Here is a 16,218-nt window from a genome sequence, read left to right on the forward strand (position 1 = left end):
TATATACGACAGCTCTAACTAAAAGCTGAATAGTACTACCAAGAAGGTTATACATACTGTCGACTGTGCCCAGCGCGGTGGCTCAGCTGGCTCAGCGGTTAGAGTACTCGGCTGATGAGCCCGAGAACGCGTTCATGATGCCCGGCTGTCACAGCCCCTTTTCGGTGGAGATGAAACGAAGGCACCCGTGTACTGTTCGATGTTAGTGCACTTTACAGAACTACAGGTGGTCGAAATTAAACCGAAGCCCACCAGTGTGACGCCTCTCATAGTTCAGGTGTTGCTTTGGGACGTTAAACTCTATATACTACATCATACTACTGATTGTTTTCATAAGGTTTTCATACATGCCGCCCTAATGACGCTAATACCACCTTTGTCCGGCGCACCTAGAGATATTGCAGCAGCATAGGAAGAAAAAAGCGACTATCCAAGTTGTAGCGCTAACTGCCACTATACTCCCACAATGGCATCAGCTGATTGGATTCATTTATCTACGCTTCAGTTGTTCAAAATGGCGCTCAGTGGGGCAGATCCGTGGTGGGTATTTCGCTTCTCCGCTCTAAATAGTGTTGCTTTCGTGCATACTGCGCGAGATTTGATACTACGTTTCAGTTTTTCAGTGTTTCCTCAGCGCCCCTCTCTGCTTGTGTTATTTGTTCATGTTAAGGCCAGTATCATGCTCTCTGTGTTGTGTTACTGCTGTCGGTGTACGCCTTCGTATCGTGTCAATCAAGCCGCTAGTCACATGGGCCTGGCTGCATTTGTGGAATATCTTTTACTACGCGGTTAACCGCTCGTGACTCGTTAAGCTCGTGTGTTTTGCTTCCAGGCTGACGGCTCACGATGCTTTGGAGACAAAAAGACGAGAAATTATGGGCCTCATTATGCAACGGAACCAATACGGGAGACAAACTGCTATTTATGTTCAGGTCAGTGTCGGGATATGATGTTTTGGTTTTTCGTTTATTATAACAAATGTAAGATTTTTGATCGCTGTAGGTGTTACTCGCCTATCTCCAACGCGCTTATTTTGGCAGTCAGCCAATCTCTTAGCTGTTTGGTGAGCAGTGTGTTCTTGGCGATCGAAGTCAGTGTACTCACGTGATGATTCACATGCTAAAAGAGTTCTTAAGGTTCACTAGCAAGTCCTTTTCTCTAACGAGTGCGTGTCGACAGTATCTCAACAAATGTGAACTAAACCACAGATCAAACATTGTGGCAATATTTGGACAAGGAGCAACACTATGTTCTTGCATAGTACTTTCTTGCTTTTGTTCTTTGAATAAAATGTTTTGCTGAAACTTATGCTGCTGCACCATCCATTGCTGTCCCTTGCATTTGTAACCCTGATACACCTGCTTTCAGACTACTGGCAAAGCGCGTCAAATGTTTCGGCAGTTTATGACAGATGTATCAAAGCTGCAAGACGACCTGACCAACAATTCGCTCTTAATGTATCCTTTACGGCCTTGCGGGTTGGGTGGAAATGCAGATATGACTGTGCAGTACTTTTACCTTGACAAGTCTACTCAGCACCTCAGGAGAAGTGGAGCGGCGCCAGTACATGGTTAACACGCTGCTAAACAAGGGGCGAGAAATGGATGCACTGCTGGCGAACAAAGCACCCGTACCTGGTCAGGCTGGAAGGTTGTATATTGGGGTTGTTTGTGGCATGTTCGTAGCCTAGTTATCACAATTTTCAATGATTTTCTTTTTCTTTCTTTAAGTGAAAATGTGGCCTTGTAGTCACGCCCTTTTAACAGTTTGGTAATATCACATGTGCGTCGACTGGTTTCTTGATCAGTGCCTCATGACTGAGCAAAGTGGCAAACACGACGAGAGTTTCCACACGCGCACAAAGCAGAAACCAGGTCACTCATAGTCTGCTAGTCTGTTCCTAAAGCTACAAGCTTTTTCCAATTTCTTCATTCGCTTACAGCACAATTCGACATACCCATCACTGAAAGCTAGAGAATACTGCAGCTATTAAGTTTCATTTGTTTTGAGATTTATTTTTTTTAAAGGGTTTTAACGTCCCAAAGCGACTCAGGCTATGAGGGACACCGTAGTGGAGGGCTCCTGAAATTTTGACCACCTGGCGTTCTTTAATGTGCACTGACATCACACTGAAACGGCCCTCTAGAATTTTGCCTCCATTGAAATTCGACCGCCGCAGCTGCGATTGAACCCGTGTCTTTCGGGTCAGCAGCCGAGCGCTATAACCACTGAGTAACTTTGCATTTTTATCTCCCGGTGATCAAAAACATTGCCCAGAACCGTTCCTGTAAGCATCTGGAGACAAAAGAATAGGCGAAGCGGTGTTTGCGAGATTCCCTTGGAACTGAGCATGCTGATAGCAGTTAATGCCATGGGGCTCGTCTCGTCCTGCTCATACCAAGGAATGTGATAAGGGAAAGAAAGAATTGAGGGTCCGCGTGCAGCTTTTTGTACATCCCAGGTGACAACTGCCGCACAGCCCAGTGTTTCGTGCGCAAGCAGCAACTCGCGTAAAATTTGCCGGTTTGCTCCGTCATAGGGCGCTGATCAAGAGAACAGTAGACTCTTGCGTGATATTGCTAGAAAACTGAAAGGGTATATGTTCACTAATGAACAAAACGTTATACTCAGAGTGCACTGTCTCGTGTGTATTTGACAGTGTGTGGGACCTCTTTCAAAGGTTTTTAAAAGAAAAGGGGCTTGCATTTAAAAGCTGCGTGGGCGTTTCTGGTGCTTGTTTGTTTTTGAGTGTTTCCTGAGGCATGTACGGTCGTGGACAGAAGAACATGGACCACGCTTCGGCGATCAAAGCCTTCTGACGCGTAACCTATCGAAAAGTAGGGGATGTTTTATGCATATGCAAGTAATATTTACTTTTTCCGTCGCACCTAAAGACAGAAAACATTTGTTTCCCTTATGCAATGTGACAGAAGGTATTGAACGTGAAAGTGTGGTCCATTTTACTGTCTGTGACTACACTTCACCACTGTATGCTTTATGGGCTTTTTCTCCTTGTTTGCTTTGGGCAATTGAAATGAGCTTGACACCAATTTATTCGGGATAAGTACAGTTGTGCAGTGATGTTATTTTTACTGGCTTCTACCATTTGCGGAAACCTGTAAGTCGTCTTTTTTTCAAGGCCTGTTTTCTAACCAAAAGGTCTCGAACCCAGACAGACAAAACACTCGCATTCTTCGAGAGAATGAAAACTCCAGATGGTCGCACTCTGCTTACAGCAGAGTCTAGGCAGGAAAAGGAGGGAGACTGTTCTTTGTCACCGTGCTGTGGGGAGTGGGTTGTTCCTTGTTCTGGCTAGGAGCGGTGAAGGGAGGAAGTTGGAGCACCGGTGTTGCTCAGCAGAAGATTTTTAGAAAGTTTAGTATGAGTGAGCTCACTACTACTGGCACAGAAACAAAGGCCCATTTCCTTCTAGTTCCTGCCTTGCCTCTACTGCAGTGGTACAGAAGGTTGACTACAATCCTCTTATCTATGCTGCATCATTGTACTCTTTGACAGCTCTCTCTGGGCCATCGTGAAGTAAACTGGCGACATTCCTGAGTTTACTCAGAAGAGAGAACTTGACGCTTTTTGTTTCCACGAAGAATGCAAGTGTCATCTGGGAATGAGACCTTTTGATTGGAAAACATGCCTTGCGGAGAAGCTGACTTACAGATTTCTGCAACTGGTTCATTACCAGACGACCCATTTTGAAACTGAGCTTTTATAAGCTAGAAAAGGTAACAAAATGAAGCACAGGTATTGCCATCTCACTAGTCAGTTTTGCAAGTAAACAGCATTGCACTAGCACTTTTATGGGTGCAGATCCCAGAGGGTTGGCTACACCAGCATTCATTTGAGAATAGTGATCACAGTCATTTTCAGTGTAGACGTCACAAGTTTGGAAGTTTGGATCATGCTGTGGGAAAATTTTTAAACGAAAATGTCTCTGCAGTAAATGCCTCTTTTGGTGCCAGGCAAACATCAACCTACCTGAGAATAGCCATAGAATCCATTCTTACTAAGAACAGCAGTTTGGTGGAAGTGCCTTTAGTGTCCCTTTAACTTTTTCCAGTCAGTCAGGTATACTTTCCCCAGCGTCTACTTCACCAGTCAGCATTCCTTTAGGCCTTCTAGCCGCTTGCAAAGAGAGGGAGTGCCATGTCATGATTTGGTTATAAAAACTTGTTTAAAGCATTTTTTTCCAGCTTCACTATAGTCGGATGCAACTTAAGAATGCAGCTGCTTTTCCCCGTCAAAGGACCCCCTTCCAGCCAATGGCGCTGGCCGATTCTGATTTGTCACGCTGCTTTGTCACCCTGCTCTGATTTATCACCCCGGTTTGTCACCCTGTTAGTGTGACAAAGCGGGGAGTGGTAGATGAGAGCGGATAATTCCTTCCCTCTACGGTCAGGGATAGACCCCTCTCTCCATTGTGGCTCCGCTTTTTGCATAGTCACGGTAGTAGGGTCATGAGAATCAGCCGACGCCATTGGCTGAAACGGGATCCTATGACAGGGAAAAGCCGCTGCTTTCTTGAGTTATATCCAACTGTAGGGTTTCAGCGGCATATAAGTGACGCTACGGTGGAGCAATTGTCGGCAGAATAAGCAAGGCTTATCCCACCTGTAGCATACAACAACTCAACTCAACTCAGCAGCGGAACTTCTGTAGAGTGTAGTACCTATCGAAGCACTCTCCTGGGTGGAGGCCAGGCTTCCTCTTGCATATCTTGCAGAAAATTATTTCTCCCTTCTGCCTCCTTTTATCGTTCTGTCACTGCAGACAGCATGGAGTCCTTGTCGAACGAGGCATATAGTTGTATTCATCACTAAGGTCAACTCCGATTTCTACAAAGTCATTAGGCAAGTTTTCATAACAAACGCCTGCTGGAATGGAAGTCATACCGCAATTTTTCGCTGCCAATTCAGGCCCTTAAAATAGCGTGATAAATATTCTTGCTTCAGTATGCTGCTGCTCTCCTCTGGAAGGAAGTGAAATAGCCTATTTTCTGGGTACAATAATTCTAGCCAGTTGACAACTTTCCAACTTTTTCACTGTCAGGCAATGCTTGAATTTTCAATCAACCTTAGAGATTAAAATTTGGAGATACTGCTTGCTTATATTTCTGGGTTTTTTTTGGTGACTCTGAGTATATCTCCGGGGACGGCCTCCAAGCTGCACTCGCTCAGGCAACCAGGACGGCCCCCGTGAATTTAATGAAACCATGGAAAGCTCCGAGACAACTGACCGAGGCCTGGATGGCATACCGGACTCAAATCTACCCCAGTCAGAAGCACAATCAGCGGGAGCGCAAGAAGATATACAGTCCGATTATCCAGAATGGGCCTACTTGCTGCCGCGTTCCAAAACGACGAAAATTGCGCACGATATATTTCCTGCCTTCAAACCTTCAGATAAGTTCATGACAAATGTCCTCAGCTTCTCGATCGTTCAAGAAGCTGAGGACATTTGTCATGAACTTATTTGAAGCTTTGAAATCGGCCCCACTTGTTACACAGTTGCTGCAGTCTGCCTTCACATCAGCGACGCAAGCATTCCACACCTCTACATCATTTGTAACTGTAGCTGGTCAAACGGGTCATGCAGATGCGCTGTATTCCTTGGCCTCATTCGAAAACCAAACTGCTCATCAGTTTGACCTACAACCACAAACCCCAGGTATCTCATCTAATATTTGTCTAGTCAACCCCAAATATTGGAATATTTGAAGGTGGGAGGGTACGACAGGGGTGGCAACTGTAGATCTGGAAGTATGGGGCAGTTTGCATGCAAAAGACGCGTCAACTCGGGAATTTTGGAAATACTGTTCGCACAGCTTCCGAGTACAACTGCATGCCATGACAGCCGCAGAAGTGCACTAGGCAATAAAAATGCTGAGTGAATACGCACACGAGTGGGTGAGGGCTCAAGAACACGTTAAAAAAAACAAAAAAACGGAAGAACCAATCTATGAGTGGCTCTGGCAGAGCCCAATTTCACCACTGAACAACATTGTGTGCACACCCAAATGGCTGTTTGACCCCAAGATGCGCTTCATTCGACTGGACAACAAGCATCTGCAGCACATGATCTAGGTCGTAAATGACAAAATGTGTACTTGACCGCGCTTGATTTTGTAGAAATGTATCTCAACACCTGCTCCCTCTTTGATGCACCGAACAGCAACATGGCAGCCTACTACATGGGCATGCCCGAGTCCTACAAAGAGATGCAGGAACTGGTGAGCCGCCGCATTCTAGTATGGAACAAGCCAAACAGTGAATCGACCGCGCTCAACAGTGCAAGGAAAATTTTCAAGGGGGCTGTCAAGTACTCCTAGGACCAAACCGTCTCCCGCACGCCAGTCATCATCCGCTCAAACAGCGATGTGTTCCCCATGGACTCCTTCAACAACCATATGTTCCACTACTGATTGAAGCCCTACCCCGCCCTGAAGCGCTACAAGATCCGCCCATTGGCCTTAATTGAGTTGTTTGATAATTACATCACAGATGGTGACTATATTGCCATTCAGGCCTCGGTTCACCCTCAATAAACTTTCATCCTGAGTACTTGGTCAATGTTTCGCATTTTACTGCGACACCACTGACGACAAGTCTTGTCCTCGTTGGGTGTTCTTACATTAAATAGATGTATTATTTGGGGGTGACTTAAGTTAGGTTAGTGTAGCCTAAATACCATTTGTTGCAAATGGCGAATGAAAGGGAAACATCGGTACCAATTTTCTTAATGCAACTTTTGTCGCTGCTTCCTCTTTTATTTATTCCCTTTTCTTCTGCTTCCAGGAAGGAGCTTTTTGGTACTGAACTTGCCAATGTGGCTGTAAGTGAAGGTGGTTGGAATGGAGAGGAGACTGAAGCCACACAGAATCTTACAGTTGGTGAGATCAGGGAGCAGCAGCAGAAGGTACTGAGAGGTATGTGCTAATATTGCTCTCTGCAGAAGTGGCAAAATCTAACGGGTTGCCTTTCAGGTTGAGCTTATTATGTAGTTCAATAAAACATTTTGCTGGGCGAGTTGGTTCATTTTGCTCGAGGGGATGCTTGCAGCGCGACAAAAAACACAAGGGACAGAGACGAACGGGACAAGCGCCTCCCGTTATTATGTAGTCTACACTTGTGGCAGCAAGTCCTCGGTGTTTTTGGGGGTGTTCATGACAAGATGTCAAGCAGTAGGTGGCAGCATGGAATATCTGTTCATCTCACTTTCTCTATACAGCAAATTCTTGAAATAACTGGGAGCTGTGTAGTACTGCTTTTTCACAGTTTTTCAAGTGTGAGCCAGAGCACAAAGATAAGTCAGAGCATAGAGAGTGAAAATCACTTTATTAAAGAGTGAAAGATGAAGCGTTGAAAAAGATCCAGGGCACAGAGTGCCAGAGCAAGCTGGTTGTCCCACTGGTCTGACGCCAACCAGGTACTCCAGGTAGGAGGAGGAAGTGGGGATGGTGGTAATTGCTTTGTTGCATTAAATTTAAGTTCCATCTCTACATAATATAACTCTTCTGAGTTCTAACTTTCTTCTCTTTGACAGATAGCATAATTGTCTGGTTACCTAATTAGTGTGAATTTTTCTTTTTCCAATCACATTGCTTTTTTTGGCGCAAGTAGGGCTCTTATAGCGTAATAACGTCTGTATGTCAGGCGACGTGGTGGCATTGCCACATTGTGTGCACATGTGTCCTAGTGATAGCCATTGCAGATGAAAGAAAGAGTAGCACGCAAGCCATAAAAAAAAGTCTTCCTGTAATGCTTCTCTGACTAGAAGTGGTGAAAGGAATATAGGCATGAAATTTTTGGTTGTCTGTTTTCTTCTGTGTAACACTGCATAAGACATCAGTATACGTGGATCACCACGTGGCCTACAGCCAATAAATAAATTATAATCAAATTTCTTCCCTCGCCTGTTTCGGTTTCAGCAGCCAAGCGATGGCTATGACGTCAAAGGTCAGTATAAGTCGTGAGGCATGAAAAAATGGCGATATGATCGCTGCTTCGTCATTTTAATTCACTGAAATGCTAAAACCAGCCTGCCTCATCTGCTGGAATCATGAAGAGCGTAGAAGTAAAGGTTATATTGTAGTTTTATTCATGCCTCATGTGACTGGTACTGACCTTTGATCTCAGCCAACGCTCTACTGTTGAAACTGATACCGAAACAGGTGAAAGAAGAAATTTAATTATAAATTATTTAGCGGTTGTAGGTCATTCATGTGTAGTAAGTAAGAATCGTTACAAAGAAGAAAACTTTCAATCAAAATTTGGTGTCTACAGTCCTTAATGTGCTTCTTGTTGCACACATGTCTCAAAAGAGAGCTCGGTAAGCATTCATGTTGTTATTTTACCAGTTTGATGGTCTTTCTTTGCCTCATTTATTTTGGGTCAAAGGACTGAAAGTGCCAGGTGAAGGTACAGTATAACAGAAAACTTGAGGTGTAGTCAGGCCAGAATGCAACATGAGCAGTGCATGTCAGCAAAACAAAATGTTTTACCTGTCTGCTTTCAGCTCCAGTCTACAACTAGCCCGATTCTTGTATCTAGTTAAAGGGTCTACTGAAGTACATATTCATAAACCGATCATGCCGATTTCATTCTGGCCTCACTGTACCTCATATTTGGCAAAAAAGGCACATGCTGAGTGAATAAATGTTATCAGTGCCTGTCCATTTTATAGTCTACTATTTCTTTAAAGTTAACTTAAAATTAGTAGTTTCAGCTGTTGAGGCTAGATAGTACATGATTAGAGTCTGGCTTCAGGACTGGACATAATGTAGTGGAATTCTTCATTCGATGAGTTGTGAGGTTGCAGCAGTAGTGTGAAAATTAGGTAGTTCACTTTTGTAGTGGTTTAGTAACTATTTGTGCACCAAAACACAAAAACAGTTCACTGCACATGGAACATAAAGCTTTAAGTGCATATTCAATGTGTAGAATAGCATTATAGTGCCATGTCGATTTGTGTTTTTTTAAGTGCATATTCAATTTGCAGAATAGCATTATAGTGCCATGTCGATTTGTGTTTTGCCTTTCTGCTTCGTATTCTGCTGCATTGTTCTCAGAAATAGCTGACTTGAGAGTATGTTATTCGGAATTATTAGTGCCATCATGGTCATTGGTGTCTTAAAACTGTGTTCGAACAACATTTCAGTGTACTTCATCAGCTGCAAACGATTGTCAGCATCCTCAGTGGAAGGCTTGCTCTCCCTTTGGATGCATGATGAGTGCATAGTTTTAATTTTTCACAGAAGCAGCACACTTAATCCCACTCTTTCAACAATATGCTGCTCGTTAGTATATTAGAAAGCAAAGTTTTTTTATGCTGTTCTCATTGGGGGGCCCTTTTTATGCAGAAAGTGATGCATATAAACCTGTTTTAACTCATAAAATGAATTTTTCATTGTCACCTTGATGTTTACTTCACTGCTGTTAATGCATGTTATGTTCAAATTCCAGCTTTGTGATTTTTAAATATTCGGTGTTGCTGCAGTTAATCTTACACTTTCCTTTTTGTGTCGCTATTGATGTTTACTTTTATGTTGTTGTTTTTTTGTAGTAGAATCTCGGTGATACTATTACGTACGGTTAATGTGAATTTCGGGATGATGTGAATTTTTAAAATTCTTTCACTGGCGTGCATTGTGTATAATGTGCAAAATTTCGTAGCTTCGAAGCACTCTCCCGTGCCACTGTGGTTAATACCTCACCATCGAATGTTTACTAAGTGCTGCTCACAGATCACTGACGCCGCGATCAAAAGTCATGCGGTACACAGCGCGAGCAGCATGCAGCCGACCGACGACACGATTGCCAGTTGTGCCGTACGGACTGCGCGTCCCGTACAACGCTGGTGTGGCAGTTTCTAATCACACCGTATGAGCCGCGAGTGCTGAGCAGTGGTGCATGGCTGTGAAAAAATACCATGAGCCGTAAACAAATCTGTGTGACTGGATTTTCCATGCTTCTGCATTCGAATTTTGTTCGTTTTTAATTATTATACGAATATTTTAAAACGCAGCTCTTGAGTGCCCGTTTTACGCTTGCGCATCGTCGGCGCAACTGGCATAACTGTATAGCGAAACTAAGTGCACGGCAAAAGATGAAAGTAGGGCAATAACGAAGGGAGGGTGAGAATGAAAATCGGAGGAGGAGGTAGCAGTGAAAGGGAGAAAGGCGAAAGCATGAGGTGGAAAGTGGAGGGGGGGGGAGGATACGGCGGGAGCAAGCAAGATGGGTCACATTCAGTTAGCACTGGCTGTTGCAATAGAACACATCTATAGTAACTTGACCAGAAAAAATCTATTGTGTCAGGGTCTTTACTATATCACTTGGTGATGGCATGGTTCTAAGGATGCTCTCTGGGGCATTGGTTTATTAAAGGAACACTCAGCAATACCATCCATTCTTCTAGTCGCTCCTTTGTGTGTTATTTATTTTCAGTTATCACATTTTATGCTGTCACGTTTGCGATTTCTTATATGTCTTGTGTAAGTACTGCATTTGCACGAATCCAATGCGGCTACGAATATAACTCAAGTTTCATTCCATGTGAAAACTAAAGCTTTGTATGAACACGGTGTCTCCTGCAGCCTGAGTGTCATTTAGGAGGCAGTAATAAGACGCGCATGACACAGTCAAGCCCGGCAAAACCACCCACGCAGTGCCGCTGCTTCCTTGTGCTTCGTGCTGCCGTGCTGTGAACGTTCGCCTTTTTCTTCCTTTCCCTACACCTCACTGCACATTTACCAGGTTTACTTTCACTGCAACCTGCGCCGCCTTCTAAGTTCATAGCCAGGTTTACTTGTTTTTCGGTGTGAGCCGCACGCTCTGCCTCTCTGTCCCAATGCCTTTGATAAGCTGGCTTCTCCTCATAGCTTTTGAGTTTGGTGGTGAAGCCATCTCAAAAAAGAAAATAAAAAAAGCGTCGTTTTATTGTTTTTGGTATCCATTTGCCTACAAATGTTCGCCTCGCGATCACAGACTTCACTCGTGCCACGATGTCATTCCGCGGGAACTACGTCGCCACGGTCAGATGCTCTTTACTGTAGTCATTTCTTTGACAAAGATCTTTACGACAACTAAAAAAAAGCATAGTCATCAAAGGAAAGTGAAATGGGACTGCAGTTTCACTTTACTATATTTGATTTTTTACTCTATCCAAGCTTACTTTAGTGGGGCTCTCATGTAGTTTAGAGGCCTTTTGCTACAAAGCAGCAATGCTTTTCATAGCACTCTTAGGGGTTGCTTAAGTGTCGTTCAAGTTTTCTGCCTCAGTATATCGCAGAATCAAGCTGCACTCACATTTCACATTAGGGACTACTGTAACTATCGGTCAATTTTTTTACGACCCCGTCTGATTAGTGTCATCGAGATTCTTCTGTATGTGTTGATCTTTTAGCTGTCTGGCATTTCAAAGGGGTGATTTTCACTGTTGGGGAAATAATTGAGAGGCTTTCCTGGTCTCGTTCGCTACACTTCTACACACTCAGCGATAGATTAACTCAGCATAAATTTAAGCCAGCAAAGGACCTTAGTAATTTTCTGCATTTCATAATACCAGTGACATCAACCAAGTCTCAGTGACACCAGTGACATCTTCAAGGGGCTGTTCTTTCGAACTTTGAGCGCACTTGCTACGAAACCTTTTGCGAGACCCTTTGTGCAAACAAAATTCTTGTGACAATGCCAGCAGTGCTTAGCATTCTTTGGGTTGCATAAAAATTGAAATCAAGTTTTGCCTTACCTTTGTTCCGTTGGTCCTGAAAGCAACTTGTATTGGTGGTCTTTGTTGCATGCATTCAGCAGGCTGTGTAAGAAGTGTGCCCATGGTGTGATCTTTTTGTTCCAGAACAGGACAGAGGCCTTGAAGGCCTTTCTCATGTTTTGGGTCGCCAGAAGGAAATGGCCATTGGGTTCAACGAAGAGCTGAATCTTCATAATGGTTAGCACTTGACTGTTACTCTCAATGTGTGCGCATTGCTTTATGACTAGAAACTCCTCTGAACACTGATGACTAAATTGGCAAATGCTTTACTCTTCAGAGATCATTGATGATATTGGTGAACACACTGACCGCATGAGAGATCGCCTTATAAGAGAAACAAAGAATGTGGCTATAGTGGACAAGAAGTCTGGAACCTGCTGTAAGTGCTTTTGGTTTATATAGACAAAGTGGTACTGCTTGTTGCCTCATTTGTCGGTGGTATGCCTTAGTTTAAAGTTCATTCTGAGGCCATTAAGCTGTCGAGCAGAGTAACCATTTGTTCTCATTGTTTGTAGTGGATCGCATACCGACAGAATTTGCACCAGCATTTTAAATGTTCTCTTGAGTCCATGTTTCATTGTGATGTAGCAGCAGTAGTCGCTAAAGAATTAACATTTTCTCACACTCACTGAACTGTACAGGAACTGTGGGAAAGAGAAATAAATGCTGGGAGTGAAGCAGGTAGGCTAAAAAAATAAAGGCCATGTAGCATTTTACTCGTCTGGAGGTTGCTCTGACGCCCATTTACTTATTGAAAAAGTTGCAAAAGTTGCTTACTTGTTTATTTGCAAAAGTTGCTTATTGAATTTATTTTATTGCCATTTTAGGGTATTGGGTTGTCATTGTTCTTCTCATGGTTGCCATAATTGTTGTCGCTGCTGTCAAGTTCTGAATGAATGCGTGCTGTTCGAGCTAGGTAAGATGGTTTTTTTTTCTTTCTTGACATTATTGTCATCTTTGCCATCAAGTGTGCAGTAATTTTTCTGACTTACAGGGGCAATCTGGAGCAGGGAACTGCAATCAATCTGGAAATTCTGCAAGATTGTTAGTGTCTGTAAATAAGATGCATTTGTATGCATATAATGAAGTGTTGCTTTTTATACTTTGCGAAATAACCGACACTTCAGAAACACACCTTGTGCCTGCTTTATTAAAGGCCTGGGAATCGGTACACTTTTTCCACTGTACTCAATGAAAGAATAAATTATTTTCTTACATAATGCAAGTAATCTTCATTTCCTTTCAAAAATTAATCAGATTAGCATCTTTTTTTCAGTTGTACTGGTGAATGTGTGTAATTAGCTCAGTGGTGTGCTAGTAAATACTGATTTTGAAAACTTTGCTCTGAAAAGTTTTAGCATGGCAGCTTAGGAAGTAGGTACTACTTGCTTGCAATACCATTGCATTTGATTGCAAAACAGCCCAGCACTCTTATGTTACTAAATAATGGTTATTGGCATTTTTACTGTACATTGTTTCAGATACCTAATGGTGTACATAACATAACACTGCGCTTGACTGGTGCTTAATTGGACAGTCTGGAAGTTGTAGAGTGCCACAAGCAAGCTTATTTTATCAGCGGGTTTTTGATTTACCAATTTTATAGATGCTTTTTATATTCTCGTGCCACAAAGAGCCAAAACACAAGTTAAGTTGTGTGTTTTATACTGCAAAACATAGATGGCCACATTTGTTCTTGTCTGTTTCATTTAGTGCATCATCAGTATGAAAGGTAGTCACAAGCACGGTGAGATGTTAGTGTTACCATGGAGCAAAAAAAAAAAATTGGTTTGCAGAAAGGTATTTAGCACGGCTGCTTCAAGCAGTTTCACGCACACCCTGCAACCTTGAATAGAGTGGGGATGTTGTGTGAACTGATTAAGCTACATATTTTTGATACCTTTACAGTGCAACTCCCTTTGGTTCCACTTTGTGTACAGTTATGCAGCAACAGATTTTTTGCAACAGTTTGGTGCAGAAATAGAATTTCTTTTGTGGCAGTTTGGTATTAGCTGCATGAATGAATTGGGCATTTTCAATCTGCATGCCTACAAAAAGAATGCGTCATCTTAGGCATGAACCTGCATGCCTAAGTGCCTTTCGTTACATTGTGTCATCGCTTGAAACCAACAAAAGCACTAAGCCAAGTGCTTCTGTAAAATGAAAGTCTGAGACAATTTTTGTTTCACAAACTTATATTCTTAAACCTTTTTTTTTTCTTTTGCAAATGGTAACACAAAGGGAAGCATACAAAAAGTGTATGGCACATCATGGGTACGTTTTGAATTCAGGTCTTGCAAATTTTTGTTTTCTTGTGCACTGAAAATTCTCTGAAGTCTGATATCTCAGTAATTCCTGTAACACTATTTTGGATGCAGTCTTGCAACACAATGTTGTGAATACACACACATAACAAGCATACATGATGCTGGGTGGTACTACTTCTCATCTGTTTGCTTGTGTCCATTTTACTTTTTTTTTTTCATTTCTACTCATGCTTCTTGTTTTCTTGGATGCTGTTAGCAGACAGAGGGGTTTCGTTGCAACTATTCTGGAGTTACCACCCGCAAAGGCAGCTGAAGTTTATAGGGGCCTTGAGGTGGTCATGTGATGTGAAAACATTAAATGAGGGCGAAAGCTGCAGTATTCACAGTGCTGTCATGAGGTGCGCAGCTAAATAAGAAGCCTGCAGGCCATGTAGAAACAGACCTGAGAGCTTGCAAGTGTAGCAACCATTTTAAAAGAAAATGACGTTACAATCTTTTTTTTTTTGGCAAGACACAAAAGCTAGGCAACAGTCTTCGTCAAAAGTGCCAAGGCCGCCAGGTTAGCTTTTGAGCCATAACCATGGTGGCTGGGTGCTTTTGGTGAAGGCTGCACACTGAAATACAGCACACATGGGCCTGGTTGGCTTGTGTTTTGGCACAAGTGTGTGGTGGAATTTTCACAGATGGCTGTACAATCAAAAGCTCTCATTTCTACATATCTGACAGCTCAGCTTGACATCTGTAATGATTCTTACATTTCGTTTTCAGAGAAAAGTTAAAAAAATCTCCTCACAACCTAGTAAGCGTCCTTGCTCATTCCCCTTTGATTTCACGTTTGTGTCACAAACTGTTTGTATTAACAATGCTGAAACTATTGCTGGACATTTCTTTCTGTGAGGTAGCAACATCTCTTTACCTCAGGAGTGTGATATCACCCCCTTTGGTAATTTATAACTAATGTAGTGAATTGGGTAGCTAATTTCATTTCATGCAAATGTGGGCCTGGGTCCATCGTTTGAATACACCTCCAAGCAGTTTATGGAGCAAATATTTGCCAAAAGCCTTCAGTAATTCATTTAATCTGCGTTGGATGTCAAACCGAATTTTGTTTGCCCTGAGTCAGCATCAAAAATACATTCAATCTTGACACTGCTGAAGTAAAAAATATCGAGTTCACGGTTATTTTTTTACCTAACAGGGCCAGGTTTTTGCACTAGCAAACACAGGTGAGGGAATTATATGCACCTGTGAGCTCAATGATCAGAACTACCAGTTGTTACTGTACTGGTATCAGCATCAAAATGCAGATATGGTTTTCTTTTCGCACAATGTTTTCATTTGCATAATGGCATTTCAGCTCTGGCATAGACTGGCATTGCTTGATCTCATTAAGCATGAGTTTAACCACCTTACCTTGGAAAAGATGAAGGAAAAAGTGGTTTGACTAAGCAATCTGGAGTACTTTGACAACATCAAGTTCTTTCTGTGAGGGGACCTCAACAACTGTTTGAACACTGCTAGGGACACAACATCAGGATGGTAAAATGTCATCATCGGCAATGTCAAAGGACACCGTTTCATTGTGGTAAATGCTCATTAGACACTGCGTAAAGTGCGAGGGCTCCTCATAGCCTTCTTCAGACCATTCTGAAAACAAAAAAGAGAGGGTATTGCTTAGAATGGTAGCTTTTTTCATTGCTAAATTTGTGTGCCACATTTAAATACAACTTAAGTACATTTCTTTGCAGAAGTAAAGAAAAAATATACAAAGTCACTGTACAACACTAGTACCAGGTAAATATGTGTTAACGCACACTTTGGTGGAGGGGATGCATTAGCATATCACAAGCACCGATTACAAGAGTTAATATGCATACACATGCTTCACATAGTCACTAGACATGCATCACGCAATCATTAGAACAGAACTGTAGCCATAAAACATGCGGTATGTTCAAGTGGTATAACTTCTTCGGAAATTACGATAAATAAAATACCTAAATTGCCAATGATGAGACCTCTGTTGAGGAAAAAGCTCATTGCTGTTTTCCTGACGATATCATTCAGTAATATGGAAATTGTTTTGACCATTTTTATCATTTCAATTTGAATAAATGTTATTATTGGTTTGATATTACTAGAAAAGATAGTAATTTTAAGTGTTTAGTTA

The 16,218-nt window shown here is 42.4% G+C and overlaps 2 protein-coding genes across 2 annotated transcripts in view; one reads left to right on the top strand and one right to left on the bottom strand.

The window, feature by feature from the left end:
* Positions 1-481: 481 nt before the first annotated feature.
* Syx8 (syntaxin 8) lies at positions 482-13,001 on the top strand. Its single transcript, XM_077659019.1, has 9 exons — positions 482-540; positions 833-932; positions 1,369-1,457; positions 1,537-1,650; positions 6,807-6,937; positions 11,866-11,958; positions 12,059-12,160; positions 12,609-12,697; positions 12,776-13,001. The coding sequence occupies exons 1-8, from the start codon at positions 515-517 to the stop codon at positions 12,671-12,673; spliced, it is 720 nt and encodes a 239-aa protein (XP_077515145.1). The 5' UTR covers positions 482-514; the 3' UTR covers positions 12,674-12,697; positions 12,776-13,001.
* Positions 13,002-13,146: 145 nt separating this feature from the next.
* The window catches only part of LOC144125533 (netrin-1-like), a 159,630-nt gene continuing 156,558 nt past the window's right edge, over positions 13,147-16,218 (bottom strand). The window contains exon 8 of the mRNA XM_077659018.1: positions 13,147-15,695. Within this exon, the coding sequence (XP_077515144.1) occupies positions 15,580-15,695 (116 nt within the window). The 3' untranslated portion in view covers positions 13,147-15,579. The remainder of the gene's footprint in view (positions 15,696-16,218) is intronic.

This window comes from Amblyomma americanum, chromosome 3 (genome assembly GCF_052857255.1).
Source record: "Amblyomma americanum isolate KBUSLIRL-KWMA chromosome 3, ASM5285725v1, whole genome shotgun sequence".
Classification (NCBI taxonomy): Eukaryota; Metazoa; Arthropoda; class Arachnida; order Ixodida; family Ixodidae; genus Amblyomma; species Amblyomma americanum.

What these genes read in the sequence shown, in the direction of transcription:
- Syx8 (XM_077659019.1), top strand. Translation starts at nt 515, where the DNA reads ATGGCGCTCAGTGGGGCAGATCCGTG. An exon ending in GCAGCAGAAGGTACTGAGAG is followed by an intron (nt 6,938 to 11,865) that starts GTATGTGCTAAT and finishes TTTTTGTTCCAG; the next exon opens with AACAGGACAGAGGCCTTGAA. An exon ending in AGAGCTGAATCTTCATAATG is followed by an intron (nt 11,959 to 12,058) that starts GTTAGCACTTGA and finishes TTTACTCTTCAG; the next exon opens with AGATCATTGATGATATTGGT.